Genomic DNA, 15,169 nt, shown 5'->3' with positions numbered 1-15,169 from the left:
AAAGCCCTAAAAAATCTGTTTGTAATTTAGAAAAAAGCTTAACTCCGTTAAGTTTTTTTAACGGGAGACCATTGTAGGAAAAATAGGTGAAAGGTGGGACTCGTGGGGGGAATATTCTGAGGTGGAATTATTAATGGCCAATAAGGTCTAGATGGGATTATTACAGGTCAATTTCCCTATGTTAAATTGACATCTCATATCTTATACAAACACATTAACATTTTTAAAACATATACAGCAAGCATTTGAATAAATATATGTTTAGATTGAGAGCTGGAAATTTATTTAGATTTTAGTACGGCAGCATACTTAACTAAATTGCGGAAAAATAATTAATCCAAAGACACAAAAATCAGAAATAAAGCAGTAGCATGACATCATTTGAAACAAAACCAAAACCTAGAGTTGACAACTTTTTGTGTTTCTATCAAACATCTACTCTTCTTGAGTAGATTCACCACTCTGCTTGTTGTGCTTCCTTGCATACCTCTGGTTCCTCAAGAACTTAGGGTCCATCTGCACATAAAAACAATCAAAATCAAACATAAATCATTTCATATTTTAAACCAAATCACTTGCTTAGCCTAAAGGTGTTCATATAAACTGTTAAAACCGATGAAATCATCAAAACCAAAGCATAACAAAGGGTTTGACCAGATGAGATACAGTTTGGTTTTACCACAAAAATGATCAGGTTTTGGGTTATGGCAATAATCAGGCTATGTTTGGATTGACCTATGTAACCAAAACAGTCATGTTTGGCCCACTAACCCATTTAACCCATCCAACTCGATTGACATGCTTATGACTTGATTACGACTCACAAACCCACCAACCATGCTTAACACATTCAGATTTAGACACAAAAAGATATATGGTTTATGTTAGTTAAACAATTTATCCAACCAACCCAACATGATTGGCACATCAAGGTTAATGGTTAGACCAAAGTTTGAAACTTGAAACCAGCCAGTTAAGCTCTATTATTTTATGATGAAAAACAAAATATATAGTCACAACCATATGCTCAAGATATTTTTATCAAGCATACAGCTTAACAAACATGCTTGAAACAGTCTAAACAACCAATTCCAATACAGATTTAGCATTCTAACCTTCTAATTATTAAAAAACAAATTAATCAGATCAGCATTGTATAAATGTGGACTAGTCGGCAATTAATCGCTTGTCGGCCAGACACTGAGTAAATTTTAATTACTAATCAGTAGTCGGACCAAACCGGCGAAAAATCGACAACTGCAGCCAAGACAAGATACCAACCAAATCATTTAGATTCCAGCAATTAATCTTGTATACTTATAAAAATGGGTTGAGGGGCGGTTAAAACCTGTCTACTTAAAATACTTACATGTAAAAACATGTATATATATAAAACTGAAACTGTTGCTATAACTAATCAGTAATCACACATTTAATTTTACAATTCTAATTAAAATTGCACTTCATTAAATCACAAAAAACACAGCTAAAAACACCTAAACTATTCTATAATTGAAGGGTACTGATTTCAGATAGATCAAACTAAAAAAACATTCTAAAACTGGATAAACTGAATAACAAATAAAGTAATTAGCTCATATCGACAGATTAAACGAAACTGACCCCTTTGGTGGAAGTGTGACGGTGTTTGCGTGGTTTCTTGATGCCATTCCGGTGAGCCTTGTACGACTGGTTGTGCGCCGTATGGTTCTTCGATTTCGCCATCTCTCGAGATCGATTTGTTCTATATAAACAATAATATTATCAGTTTCGAATCAAAAACATGTTTTTGAACAGAAATGATGTTCGAATTGGAAAAAGAATTGAGAGAGGAACCTGTTGAGGTGGTGGTTGACGGACCGGATTAGGGTTTGGGGAGATGAAAACCCTAGTTTTAACCTTTTGTGAATGGGCTTGAGAAAGGTTATTTAATGGTCCAATAACAAAGCCTTTTTTAGAAAATTGTTGGCCCAATCAATGCATATTTAGGTTTTTTAATTGTGTTTGAAAATTACCGATGCAGTGGTGGTCCATTCGCAAAAGCAAATAATTTAAACACATTGTTTGAAATGACGAGGTCTTGGGTTCAAGTGTTGCAGACGACATACATTAAAAGAAGTTTGTTGTTTTAAAAAAAAATATTGTGTTTGAAAATTACAGATAAAACTAGTTAGGGCCGATGATCTTCTGGTGCTTTGGCAGCATCATGACCTTTCAAAGTAGAGGTTATGCATTCGTGGGTGGGAAGTAGGTAACTTGCCGCTGACCTAGTTCCCCTAACGAGGGAATATGATTGAGGTTTACTATGAGTTCTGGTGTTCTTATGGACAAATCATTGAATATGAGATTTAGTTGTTTCATATTCTTTTAGGTATGAATGCATTTTTCCTTGCAACAAGAAAAGAGTTCTTCTGAACAATCAATTTTCTTAGTCACCTACAGAAGCGAGCATTTTTAGACTCCAGAAAAGAGAGAAACTCGGTATGACCAGAATCTAGTGTGAGTATCACTATTGTTATCCAGAGAAAAAAATGAGAGGGGTAAGTGATGTTGAATGAATATGCATTTCCTCTCTACATGAGAGGTATTTAAGACGAGTGGTATTTAATGCATAAGGTCGCATGGATTGTTATGTTATCAATGATCATTTTATCCTCACAGACTGTCATAGCAACGGATTTGGACACCATGCGACTTGTTTGCCAGTCCGAGGTAGTAACCAGGTTGTTCAGCCTACATAATAGCAAATGATTCTTATGTTGGTTTGGTATTGTCGACCAATATGTTTGGACAGCTGCTTACTTCTTTTTTTAACAACAAAGGCCCGGACACCCAGGATCACCTTGAAAAGTGGATCACCTTTCCGCCTGAAGAACAAAACGTCGTGACTTGGCCCACCATCCCAGTAAGAAAACCACAACTGGAAAAATCCCCTACTCAACCCAGAACAAAATTTTTCTCAGACGAGACTCCAACCCATAACTTCTCATTTAAAAAATCACAAGGCTACCAAGTAACCAAATGGCTCAGTGGTGGACGTCTCCTTTACTACCACCATAAATGTATTTATTGCAATGTACTTCATCAGGAATTCCACCAAATGAGAACCTAGTGTTATGTGTATTTTTTTTCCATATTATCTGACTAGATTATTAGACCCGTGTACTACACGGGTTTAAGGATATAAATTTATAAATTATTTAAATTTATTTTCTCTTCAAAAATTTACACAAGTGAATTTTTTACCATAGATGACGCAATAATTGGTCATGTGTATAAAAACCGATTCTTTGAGAAACTCACCAACTTTACTTAGAAATTGTTCTATACTTTTATTTATCGTCATGACAAAACATAAAGCGAGAGAAAACTGTCTTCTTTTCAATTTAAATGGAATTCTTCTATTTCGCGGTATTAAACGAAATCTAGGGATAAACATTCAAGTGCAAGTATTAGTTCCAGATAATATGAGTGTCTCAATAACCTGGTCACCAAGTGATAGAACCTGTAGTCGAGTTCCATTACATAAACCATTTTTTCGATCAATATTTCTTGATAACGTCACTGGAACACTGAACTTTGGTAATTATCAATGGTTTGGCAAGCCTAAAAATATAACTCCATTTAGGACATCCGGTGAGTATAAACTTGCTTCAAAATTATTATGAAGATATTCTATCCTTAAACCCGTTTATTACACGAGTCTAATAACATTAAAAGTGTTTTCAAAGCACGGAAGTAAACCGGTTTTCAAATATCGGATTAACCCATTCTTTACCATTTTTATTATTATAATATAAAATTATAATTTATTTAATAGATGTTTTAAACATATAGTAAAAAAATCATTTTAAAGAATAAGAAGATGTTATCACATTGACATTATTTGAAATTGTTTATTATAAATAGAGTTACTAATAATTAACTATATATTTTAGATAAGTCAAGAGTAAATAATCATTATCTAAGTATGTGTTAGTATTAAGTTGTTAAGGATTTTTTTATTGTTTTGTATTAATTAATTAATTAATAATAATAGTGGTAGTAAATTGAATGAAAGAATGCCATGTGGCATTAAGTTGCTCTTGTTTTAGTATAACAATGACATGTGGCATTAATCATACTTTTTTATTAGTATTAGATTAGATGTATATAATAAAGGAGTTCATTTGAAGTACATTCCAAAGGTCAAAGAGCATGGAAGTTGCTCCTCGTCATTTATAGCTTTGATTCCAAAGGTCAAAGACCCGTTAAGCCCTTTGGAGTTCCGCCCCATTAGTCTTATCGGGTGTATAAGCAAAGTCATCTCTAAAGTCATGGTAAAGCGGCTGAAATGTGTGATGGGAAACCTTATTTCCGAGGAGCAAATGACGTTTTGGCGGGGAGAAACATCACGGAGGATGGGCCTTTGATGTTGAATGAAATCGTGGCTTGGATGAAACATTCTAAGAAAGTGAGCATGATCTTTGATGTTGATATACATAAGGCATACGATTCCCTTAGTTGAACTTTCCTAAACTCTATTATGGAGCAAATGGGTGGAATTCCAGCAATTAAATGATCTTCCGCAACATCTTTCGGTGTCGTCAGGGCCCGACCGATGGGTTTGGAACCTAGACCCATCGGGTCAGTTTAACGTTGGAAGCATAAAGAAGTCGATTAATGTTATGAACCGTGTAAGGCCTGATTACATTGCCGAAAAAAGTCGGTATGGTAGCTTGGCGAGCACAAGTAGAGCGTCTCCGGACCCGAGTAGAGCTGTCCAGAAGAGGATTTTTGGTTCAGTCTGTGGATTGTGTGCTGTGTGGGGAACATAATGAGACTAGTGACCACATTCTAGCTTCATGTGGTTTCGCACAAACGAACTGGCATATAGTGTTTCAATGGCACAAAGCTCCGCCTTTCTTTGCCTTAGCATAAAAGATATCCTTGATTCCCATGAGTTGTTGATGGTTCAGTAAAGAAAAGGAAAGCCTTCCATGCTGTTTGTTTGGTGACCATTTGGAGCATCCGCCATCCGGACTATTCGCAAATGAGCTTATGTTCTCGGGGAGGGCCATATCCGTCACTGCCACTGTGGAAGACATAAAGGCCAAGAGCTTCTTATGGGTTAAGCACCAGTCAAAGGAGGTTTCCATGACGTGGGATCAAGGGCTCAGCTTCAATGTATTCTAATTTTCTGGTGGGCTTGGCTTGAGTTTAGCCGAGTTTGTACATTGTGGCGTTTGTAAGTTTGGTGTTGGCCGCTAGCTAGTTTTTAATAAATTTCTTTTGTTGGCCGTTCAAAAAATATAAATAAATAAATAAAGGAGTTCTCTTCCAAGTAATATCAAACAAAAACTTTACCAAATCAGATTTATTACATTTTACAAATAACAAATCATACAACAAAACATTCCAATGACATGTAATTATTTGTTTAGGCCTGACTATTGAAAGTTATACAGCCCTTATTATACATACCACAGTTAAGAACATAGTTACAGTGTTTACGTACGCATTTGAGCAAAACACTCGAACCGAAGCAAAACACATGACCTGTCCTAATTATCAACTTCTCGACCCCGATAACCTAAAACTACAGGACAATCACATTCCTAGTTTGACAATACATGGTACAAAAACCATAGTATTAGAATAAGGGACCCACCAAGATACAGATTTGAAATTCAAAGCCTATAAAACAAAACCTTAATCCAACAACAGTATGTTCTCCCAGATGAGACCTTAGTGTGCACGCGACTTACTCCTAAAGGTCTATAGCATCTTCAAGAAACAATGCCGACGATCAACCTAATATAGATACCGGATACAACTGCCAAAAAACTTTTATTAATTCATGATCATTTCAAAACACTAAATTTTTGCAAGTAAACACAGAACAAAACTGAGTCATTTAATTTTTTTATTAATGGTTTGTATATTTCAAAATTTTTTATTGTTTACATACACATGTGTATGTAATGTACATAAAAAAGTATCAAACTAACATGTTCAAATCATCATATGTTGTCACAAACATGGGCGAAGGATAGTGGGAGCGGGAGGGGGTGGCCGATCCCCCGAACTTTTCGCTCGGTAGTGGAGAGTATGTAGTTTTCGTATAAAATTTTTGGGTATATACGTTTTCGACCGCCCGTTTTATAGAAACTTTTGGTATATACATTTTCGACCCCCCGGTCGGAAATCTCAAGCTTCGCCACTGGTCACAAATCATGCCGTCCACGTGTATGATTATGAGCACAATATATACGAAGCCCTCTCTGAGATGAAAATAATAATTAAAGATGAAAATACATACCTTAATTATGTCTAGTCATTTACAAGATATACGTACGTAGCTGTCTGAAGCACAATTATGTCACAAAACACACAACTATCATATTTTCATGTTCATAACTGGATTAAGAAGCTCTTCATACATCAACTGCAAGATGACAAGTTAACAAAAAGTATAAGTGTATTTTAATTTTGTAGTTGCATTATCCTGATTTTCACCGTTAACACAAGATTTTATCTGCAAAGGTCAAATTTTGTGTAAAAGTTGGGTTGACCCAAAACATTTTATTTAAAAAAAACGAGAGTTAATTGCCCGGATGGCCCCTGTGGTTTCACGTTTTTTCATGTTTAGTCCCCACATTTCAGAAATAGCAAGTATGCTCCCTATGGTTTGTCATTTTGTTACTCGGATAGTCCCCTGACATTTACTCAGGGGACTATCCGAGTAACAAAATGTAAACCATAGGGAGCATACCTGCTATTTCCTAACTAACTGACATCTACTCAGGGGACTATCCGAGTAACAAAATAACAAACCAGAGGGAGCATACCTGCTATTTTCAAAAGATGGGGACTAAACGTGAAAAAACATGAAACCACAGGGACCATCCAGGCAATTAACTCAAAAAAACGATTTTTTGATATATCATATATAATTACAAAAATCAGATTATTCTGACAGAAACGTGACTTTTGTAATAAAATGATTTAGCAGTTTCCATGCATTAGAAATACAGTTTGGGAGAAACCTGCCCGTTTCCATCACCTGTTTGACCCTTAAGGACAAACATAACCCGAAACGAACCATTGAAGGCTGCAAAAAATGAGAAAAAGTGTAATAAATACATACAGATGTTTGGTTATGTGCAAGCTTCATCTTTCTGTATTCTTCTTGAGCTTTCTTTGATCTAAACATGGCTTGCACCCGAACAACCGATCTTTCCACACGTTCTTCAGCTTGTTTCCTACTTGCGTTGAAGAAACTTTCCTCACAAACGCTCTCTTCCTTCTCATCTTCTTCTTCGTCTGGAGCAACTTGGAGACCTCTAAATCCTTTCCGTCTTAGACGCCAACGAAGAATTGCCTTCTCTAACACTCCTACTGACCATACTATCTTCTTATACTGCCTTCTTACTTGAAAACCACGGAAATAAGCCTGCACCAACAAATAGGGGTGTAAATGAGAAGAGCCGATCATACGCTACTTGAGGGTGGCTCCTAAAAGCTCGAATCGAGCCAACTCGAGCCTAAGTTGGAGGTCAGTTAATGAACGAGCTCGAGCCCTAGCTTCACATATTGAATCTAATGAGGCTCGCACGTCTAAACGAGCTAGCTATAAATAAACCAATTTTTGTAATAAATATATACTTAAATAAAATATATTATTATACATAAAACTATAATTAAAAAAATGTAAATACTATATTTGTTATAATTACAAATAATTATATACATGTATATGTAAAATAGCTAGATATTTGATAACTAATCAACGAGCGTAGCTTGAGCTGAGCTCGGGTTTGATTTTTATCAATGAACCGAGCTCGGTTTTTGAAATGTATTAGCGAGCCAGGCTCAAGCTTTAAACCAGCCGAGCTTAAGTTCTCTTAGATTTGACATTTGAGCAAAATGTAATATCTTACCTGAATTTTGATTGCTTGACGACGTTTATTGAGGAAATCTTTACGTATTTGCCAACTACGAAACCGGTATTGTATACGAGTAGCAGCTTTCATCTGTTTCTTGGTTTCATGCTTACGATAAGCATGTTGAATCCTCATAGCTGCAATTATACACCTGGCTTCATCTTCTGTGTTAGTAGACTCAACTGCTTTTGATTTCAATTTAAATGATTGCTCCCGGAATGCCGCCTGTATGCGGACGGCAGCATCAGCCGCCCTCCTATAAGCCGCCAGGGTATCCTTCAAATATTGCTCCTCTTCAGTGATGTTAGTCCCCGGGCCACTTGTGACATAATCATCATCAGTCGGGATTGTACTTTGTAGTGAGCCACTAACATTTCCAGCTAATGTCATCGCTTCAAAATGAGCTATTAATGCTTTTTCAGCAAGAAAAGCAGCCAAACCCTCATAACCACTCTTGGATGCCAGATCAGCAGGGGTGGATCCACCCGGGTTGTCCGGAGTGGGGTCCGTTACCAGATTCGGATTCGCCCCTGCAGATAGAAGAGATGCCACACATCTTTGCCTGGAAAAGGAGATTTAAACAAATCCACAATTATTCTATTTTCCTAACAGTAACTAGACGTAATTTTATAAACATAAAAAACAAGATCAAATAAGATTCTTACCTCCCATAGTGAGCAGCCCAATGAAGAGCGGTCCATCCAAATTTGTCACGAAAATCAATCGATAAACCTGACCATGAGTACGGGAATATGGCCCAAGTGTAATCCAATATAGCACACAAATGTATAACTCCTTGACCTTCATCATCGCGTTCGGGGACCTTACTTCCTTCTAATATACTTTCCAAAAGCCATTCAAGCATCCTGTTCTGTACAACGAGCTCCAATAAACCGTTTTTGGCTTGTGAGAAAGATACTCTTTTTCCGGTCATCGAACTTATCAGCTGCTCCCAACTATCAACAATAGATCGGGTTTTATGGGCAAATATTTTGGCTTGTGTCAGGGTCTTCTGTGGTACTTTGTTAGATAAGATGTTAAGGCTCTTGGATGTTGAAAACAGCAAATGGGCCAATCTCATTTTAACTCGGAAAACTTCCCAGTCAGACGTTTCTTCTGATGAGATTGTTATATTGTGTGTAGGTGGGGCCCGGTATTCAAACGCGATTACTTGACTTATGGGTTTGTGTCCATCATAACTGATGAAAAGGTTGACTATTCCCGGGCTGTGAGGAGAGACAAAACACCGAAATACGCCAGGTTGAACGACTTCAACAGGAATGCAATTATCTCCACACACGCAAAGTAGATTCGAGTTCGCTAAATGTAGATGCTTTTCGTTAAATAACCCAACGATTAACACCTGCAGAAAACAGACTAAACGTCAATATCTCACAACAACAAAGTGGTACATCTTTATAGGGTTATATAGACGGAACCTTTGTTTCTTCGGTTGATGAAGCCCATGCGGGCGAGACTTCAGTTATACTGAATATTTGTTGATTATAACCGGTTGAAACCGCGGTTTGTGTTGTCAGAATAGGGTCATCTATCACAGGAGATTCGGTCATGGTGTAGTTCATCCATCTTCCGAAACTATCTTGATCTTTCAGTCCATCGTTCACCATAGTGTCTAAAACATCTAGAGTCACGCTAGTGTTTACGTCTTTGGGGCCCACCTGTAAGCAGAATAAACAGGATGGCATCAATATCACATACTTACGACTTATAAAGGTCTATCGGTCTTCTCCAAACACTACTTACAGTATCTACAAATCCATTTAGTCCATCTTGATCAAAGTATGATATGTTTCCTGCAATTAAAACGTTCAATAAAAATCAACTGTCTAGTGTCTAATGAACTAATTTGTAACTAAACCAAGTTAATTACCTCCTACGGGTGCCGTTAACTTGTTGGAGCCATCTGGGACCACAAGCTCATCCCATTCAAGTGTGTTGATTTCATGAAGTCTCATCTCATGGTTTATTATTGTCTCATTAGGCTCTGCAGAATCGCAGTAAACGATAATATTGAAAAAACATTAATTACTATAAAAGTAGGCAAATTGGAAAATAATAATCTCATCTTTCTGAAATTGGCCGATAATAATCTCAAGTCAGTTATTAGCCAATAATAATCCGACCTCGTCCAATTTTTTTGTAAAATAGTCCGCCGTTAAAATAGCTTAACGGAGTTAAGTGTTTTTCCGAATTACAAACCGATGTTTTAGGGCTTTTGATCAGAACGAGGATATGAGTCGATTGATGTGAAACTTACCTCGAAATACTGCCCCCAACCCACGAAAACGGTGCTTCAATTCGGGTGTTTAACTTCCAATTAACAAAATTCAAGCCATTTCGAACACAATTTCGAGGTAAGTTTTACATCAATCGACTCGTATTCTCGTTCTGATCAAAAGCCCTAAAACTTCGGTTTGTAATTCGGAAAAGCACTTAACTCCGTTAAGCTTATTTTAACGGCAGACTATTTTACAAAAAAAATTGGACGAGGTTGGATTATTATTGGCTAATAACTGACTTGGGATTATTATCGGCCAATTTCAGAAAGATGAGATTATTATTTTCCAATTTGCCATAAAAGTAAGTATATATTTTTTTAGATTAAACTTTTGGAGATCTTAATATCAGTGAATAAACATACTTACCGGCATAATATGCTTGGTCAACAACCTCATTTTCTTCCGACAGATTCCATGAAGTAGGCGGGTCTGAACTAGAATTCGATTCGACAGTCGGGGGAGAGCCTTGCAACTGCATAATGAGTTCATGATAACTATATTAGCAAGTGAGGTTTGCTAATCTGAAGAACTGAATATATACAAAAAGTCTACAATAGTGGATCAACCTCCTGAGTGTCACGATAATGAACGAGAACAATATGTTCCAGGCTCCTGTAACACGCAAATAAAAAATAGAAAATGTTACAATATCTGTTAATTTGGGCAGACAAACGAAGTATATTTATTGCGCGTATATAAATCATTAAATATATAAAAGATGGGTTCATAAGTCATAACCAATGCAAATATCAATTGATGCATACTTATCAAGAAGCCAGTAACATCTGCGTACAAAGGTAGACTGGTCTTCACCATGAGCATAATACACATGAATCCTTTCATCATTACCAACCTATATTAACAACGTAGAAATGTTGTATCAAATAACCGAATATACCAATATTTGCATATGAAGTTAAGCAGTTGCATAGTTATTAAAGCTAGCGCCCAGGGGCGCCTAGGCGCAAATAAGGCCCCGGGCCCAACAAATCGCCCTGAGTGCGCCTTGTGACTTTAATAACTATGTTAATACCATAGTTATTAAAGCGAGCGCCTAGGCGCAAATAAGGCCCCGGGCGCAACAAATCGCCCTGAGTGCGCCTCGCACCTTTAATAACTATGAGCAGTTGTAAGGCTTACTTTCAAGTGTTCATGAGCTTCTTTGACTGTTTTTCCATCTTTTTTCTTTTTCCAATTGTGCCCATCCCTCCGGAAATTTCTGAGCATTTTTCGGTCAAATAGGACGATTGTGCCACCTATTTTATGTAAAATGACAAATTTTAGGGAATAAAATTTTAACACTTCAACAAAAATATGATAATGAACTTTAAACATTTGCTGATACAAGTTTTTTCAAGAATTAACGGAGGCTATAAAGTACATGCCACGGGACGTTGAAGTTTGCGCCCGATTTAACTGAAAAACATAACCTTAAAAAGTCCAAAACAGAGGTTGAAATTAGAATTACTTTTTGGCAAATTCACAGGCTTCACATAAATGTTGAAATGCTTGTGGTTACAAAGAATTGCATGTATCTCATTTGGTCTGAGCCATCTTGTCTTAGCTTCTTCAAACATGACAGGCACATCTAAATCTGTTCATAGGGAAAAAAAAAGAAAAAAAAAATAATATTCTTAGAGGAGAAGAAGAGGTTAAGAGTTAATTAAGCGTTAGATGAACATCAAGAGGGATACGAAAAAAAAGTTATGTCACCAAAATAATGCACATAAAGATATTGTGTGTACTTGACTAGTAAACTTTAGCTATGATTAATATATACATATATATAGATTATTCCAATATATTTAAATGCAGTTTGACTTACGTTAATTTTATGGGATAAGGTTAATGAAATAATTGTAATTAATATTTCCTTTTTTATATATATTATAACTTGTTTTTCATAGAAGTAACAGTTTGACATGCTGAAGGGGCAAAATAAACATTCCAACATGTATAAGAGTCTACTCTTCAAACACTCTTACTGGTTCTGCATTCAGATTTCACACAAAACCTCTTAACGGTCGGACTTGGTCTTATATTGCCGACCTTAAGCTCTAAATAAACAAATGTAACCTATCTAAGGAGAAAGGGTGCATTGAACATTAGTACTAAAACCATACAGAGAGCCTTTCTTACATCTTTGTGAGTGATACACAAGGTTCGGAATCTAATACATTATATGTGTCACCTTAGGCAAAGCTCACATTATTACCACCAATGTGTTTTAGGCGTTTTGGCTGAGAACTCCACAATTAAGTGTGGGTGGGTTGGATGTTACAAATGGTATCAGAGCCACTCCTGTTTTGTTTACGATGATGGGGCGAACCTAATTGAGGATGATGAATCCCGAAGGGGGTGTTTATGACAGCATAGTCAAATCCCACTTCCTTCAAGAGAGATACTGGGTCATAAAGAATAGATTGCCTTAATACCACCAACGTGTTTTGGATGAGAGAACTTCAAAGTTACGTGTACATGGGTAGGGGTAATTCGGGCAACCAAAAACAAAAGTGAGCTACATGCCTACATATGGGCAATGGCAACAATATTTGTTTGTATGGTAGGCTGGGTGTTACACTATCGATAAGCATGCGACAAGAAGACCAATGGATTCATTGTTTTTAACTACCAAAATCAGATACACTAGGTAGCTTATTTCCAATTTCTTGATTAGTTTTCAGCTTCAGTTTCAATATGGATACATAATATTAAAAAACTTTGCCTTTGAAACTGAACAATCTTTAACATTTAAAAGTAGATCACTATCTTTTTAATAAATTAATAGTGCATCATAAGCAATCCCAAACAAACAAAACACACTACTGAGAAAATAACCAACAACAGTACACTCAATTCCAGGTAAAAAAACTAAAAATTACCATTAATAGCAAGACACTTTATACTTCTTCCCATTTAAGAAAACTACAATCATGGAGCTTTAGAAAACCATTAAAAAAATCATCCACCTTTAAAGAAAGATTTTTTTTAAACTAGGAGCTAGCATATCTAGCATCTTTCGGGCCCAACCCGACCAGTGGCGGACCTAGGAATTATTTGCTGGAGGTGCGAACCAGGTGTTCAAGCATATTTTCAAGGGGTGTGGTCGGGTTTTTTCTCTAAAATATACACAAAAATTTTTTTCAAAGGGTGCGGCCGCCCACCTTGGCCAAAGGGTGGGTCCGCCCCTGAACCCGACCCAAGGCTGCCCAACATACACTTATTCAGTTCGGGCCTCGGTACTAGATAATATATATTGTAATCGGGTTCGGTTTGGTCCAAACCCTCCAAACTTTTCAGCATGTTATCCTTTTTTGGTCCAGATGACCCTAAATAATCAACACAAACCAAGACTACCCTAAATAATCAATACAGGCCAAGATGGGTTTGTTGCTATAGTCTCCAGCTTTCCAGGACACCCTATGAAAGCAACTTAACTTCCAAAAACTGTTGCAAAACCCTTTCAAATTTCCCAAAATCATCAATTTAAAGTCCACCACCAAAATCCTTTTAAATTGCCCAAAAATTACTTTTTTTTTATTTGGAGTTGGCTTAAATAAAAGTAATGGCAGGTAAACGGTCAACAAATATCCGTACACAAATCTAACAAAACACACAAATTAAACGCACCTTGCATAGTTTTAAACCCATGAATCTCTGACCCAACAAGCTGTGATGACACAGCATACTCCATGGCTACAAACAACACCAATATTTGTATGTAATCTAGCAGAATCCAGCTAAAAAAACACCCGAAAAGTGAAAGAAAGCAAGAAGATTCAACTAAAACTTTGATCACTTCACTGCAATAACCGATGACAAAATGAAAGGTCAGTAACGATTGGTTTGTAATTTTGTACAGAAATTATAGAAGAAAAATGGAAAAGAGGGTACGACTGAGGAAAACCAATAATGGGTGTTTAAAGTAGGGATGGGGTCAGTAAGTTGTAGACTCTGTTCTGGCTTTTTTTTCGTACCTTTTGGTGTGAAATCATTTTTTGCAATGTCTTTTTCAGTGTGAAAAATCTTTCAGTGTGAAAATTGTTAATATTATTATGATACTTTGAATCTGTGTTTAGAGGTTGTAATCTGTGTTTTAAATGGGGGGATTGTGAAATTAGATGAAAAGCGGACTGTCGGTTAAGTGTATTGGATTATAATTAGTTTAAGCTTTTTAAAAATATAAATAATTATTATGAAACTAGTCTAATAGCAAAAAAAATTAATAATAATAGAGAGAAGAAATCTAATATTTCAATTTATTGAGGTGTATAAAGGAGGAAGATGAAGAACAAAGGAAACTGAAATAAAAGAGAAAGGCAGAGAAGTATACCTGATAACTTCGGAGTAATGAGCAAAAAGAAACGAATACAAAGGAGTTAGACTGTGGGGTATGGTGGGGTTTGGGTTGGGGGCATGAGTTGACACGTGGAGTTCGAGCCCCCCCCCCCCCCCCCCCCCCCCCCCCCGTGAGTGACGTGTCCGTGGGGTATGGCGGGGCTTGGGTTGGGGCGTGGCTTGGCAGTTTATTAGAAAAATGAATAGGACATGGCCAACAAAGCGAATAGGAGCCCTCCACATAGGATCACTAGCCCGCCCCACGCCCGGCTTCAAACTCCCGCCCCTTGGGCCACGCCCCAACCCAAGCCCCCCGGGGTGGTGACTTGAGCATTTTCAGCCAACCCACGCCCCAACCCAAGCCCCATACCCCATAGTCTTATAGGAAGGGTCTAGATAATAATGAGTGAAAATCGCATGAGAAGTTGCACCAAGTCACATCATATCTCTATTGGAAATCTTGAAGAATTAAAAATAGAATCGTTGGATTGGGGATATCCAACAGCCATATTTTTTGAGACAATTGTTATAGGTGGAATTCTGAGCCCATATTCTGACAATATATCTTGATTTTATGTTTCTTATCTATAATTAGGATACTGAATC

At 36.9% G+C, this 15,169-nt stretch overlaps 2 protein-coding genes across 3 annotated transcripts; both read right to left on the bottom strand.

Annotated features, from left to right (window-relative positions):
• Positions 1-260: 260 nt before the first annotated feature.
• LOC110941155 (60S ribosomal protein L29-1) lies at positions 261-1,970 on the bottom strand. Its single transcript, XM_022182774.2, has 3 exons — positions 1,837-1,970; positions 1,624-1,744; positions 261-516 (listed from the first exon to the last, which is right to left on the bottom strand). Exons 2-3 carry the CDS (start codon positions 1,723-1,725, stop codon positions 436-438), a joined length of 183 nt encoding a protein of 60 aa, XP_022038466.1. The 5' UTR covers positions 1,726-1,744; positions 1,837-1,970; the 3' UTR covers positions 261-435.
• Positions 1,971-5,380: 3,410 nt separating this feature from the next.
• On the bottom strand, positions 5,381-14,181 carry LOC110941154 (calmodulin-binding transcription activator 5). 2 transcript variants are annotated; one of them, XM_035990149.1, is made up of 15 exons: positions 14,120-14,181; positions 13,856-14,028; positions 11,694-11,819; positions 11,366-11,481; positions 10,990-11,078; positions 10,792-10,837; positions 10,592-10,697; positions 9,817-9,930; positions 9,690-9,739; positions 9,365-9,604; positions 8,591-9,288; positions 7,923-8,487; positions 7,130-7,435; positions 6,302-6,427; positions 5,381-5,815 (listed from the first exon to the last, which is right to left on the bottom strand). In XM_035990149.1, the coding sequence occupies exons 2-14, from the start codon at positions 13,917-13,919 to the stop codon at positions 6,380-6,382; spliced, it is 2,568 nt and encodes an 855-aa protein (XP_035846042.1). In that variant the 5' UTR covers positions 13,920-14,028; positions 14,120-14,181; the 3' UTR covers positions 5,381-5,815; positions 6,302-6,379. The 2 variants fall into 2 exon arrangements, with proteins under 2 accessions (XP_035846042.1, XP_035846041.1); XM_035990148.1 differs by having other exon boundaries at positions 14,123-14,181.
• Positions 14,182-15,169: the final 988 nt, after the last annotated feature.

The sequence above is a fragment of the Helianthus annuus genome, chromosome 5 (genome assembly GCF_002127325.2).
Source record: "Helianthus annuus cultivar XRQ/B chromosome 5, HanXRQr2.0-SUNRISE, whole genome shotgun sequence".
Taxonomy (NCBI): domain Eukaryota; kingdom Viridiplantae; phylum Streptophyta; class Magnoliopsida; order Asterales; family Asteraceae; genus Helianthus; species Helianthus annuus.
Note: the sequence above shows the minus strand (reverse complement) of the source record. Positions and strands in the feature narration are given on the sequence as shown.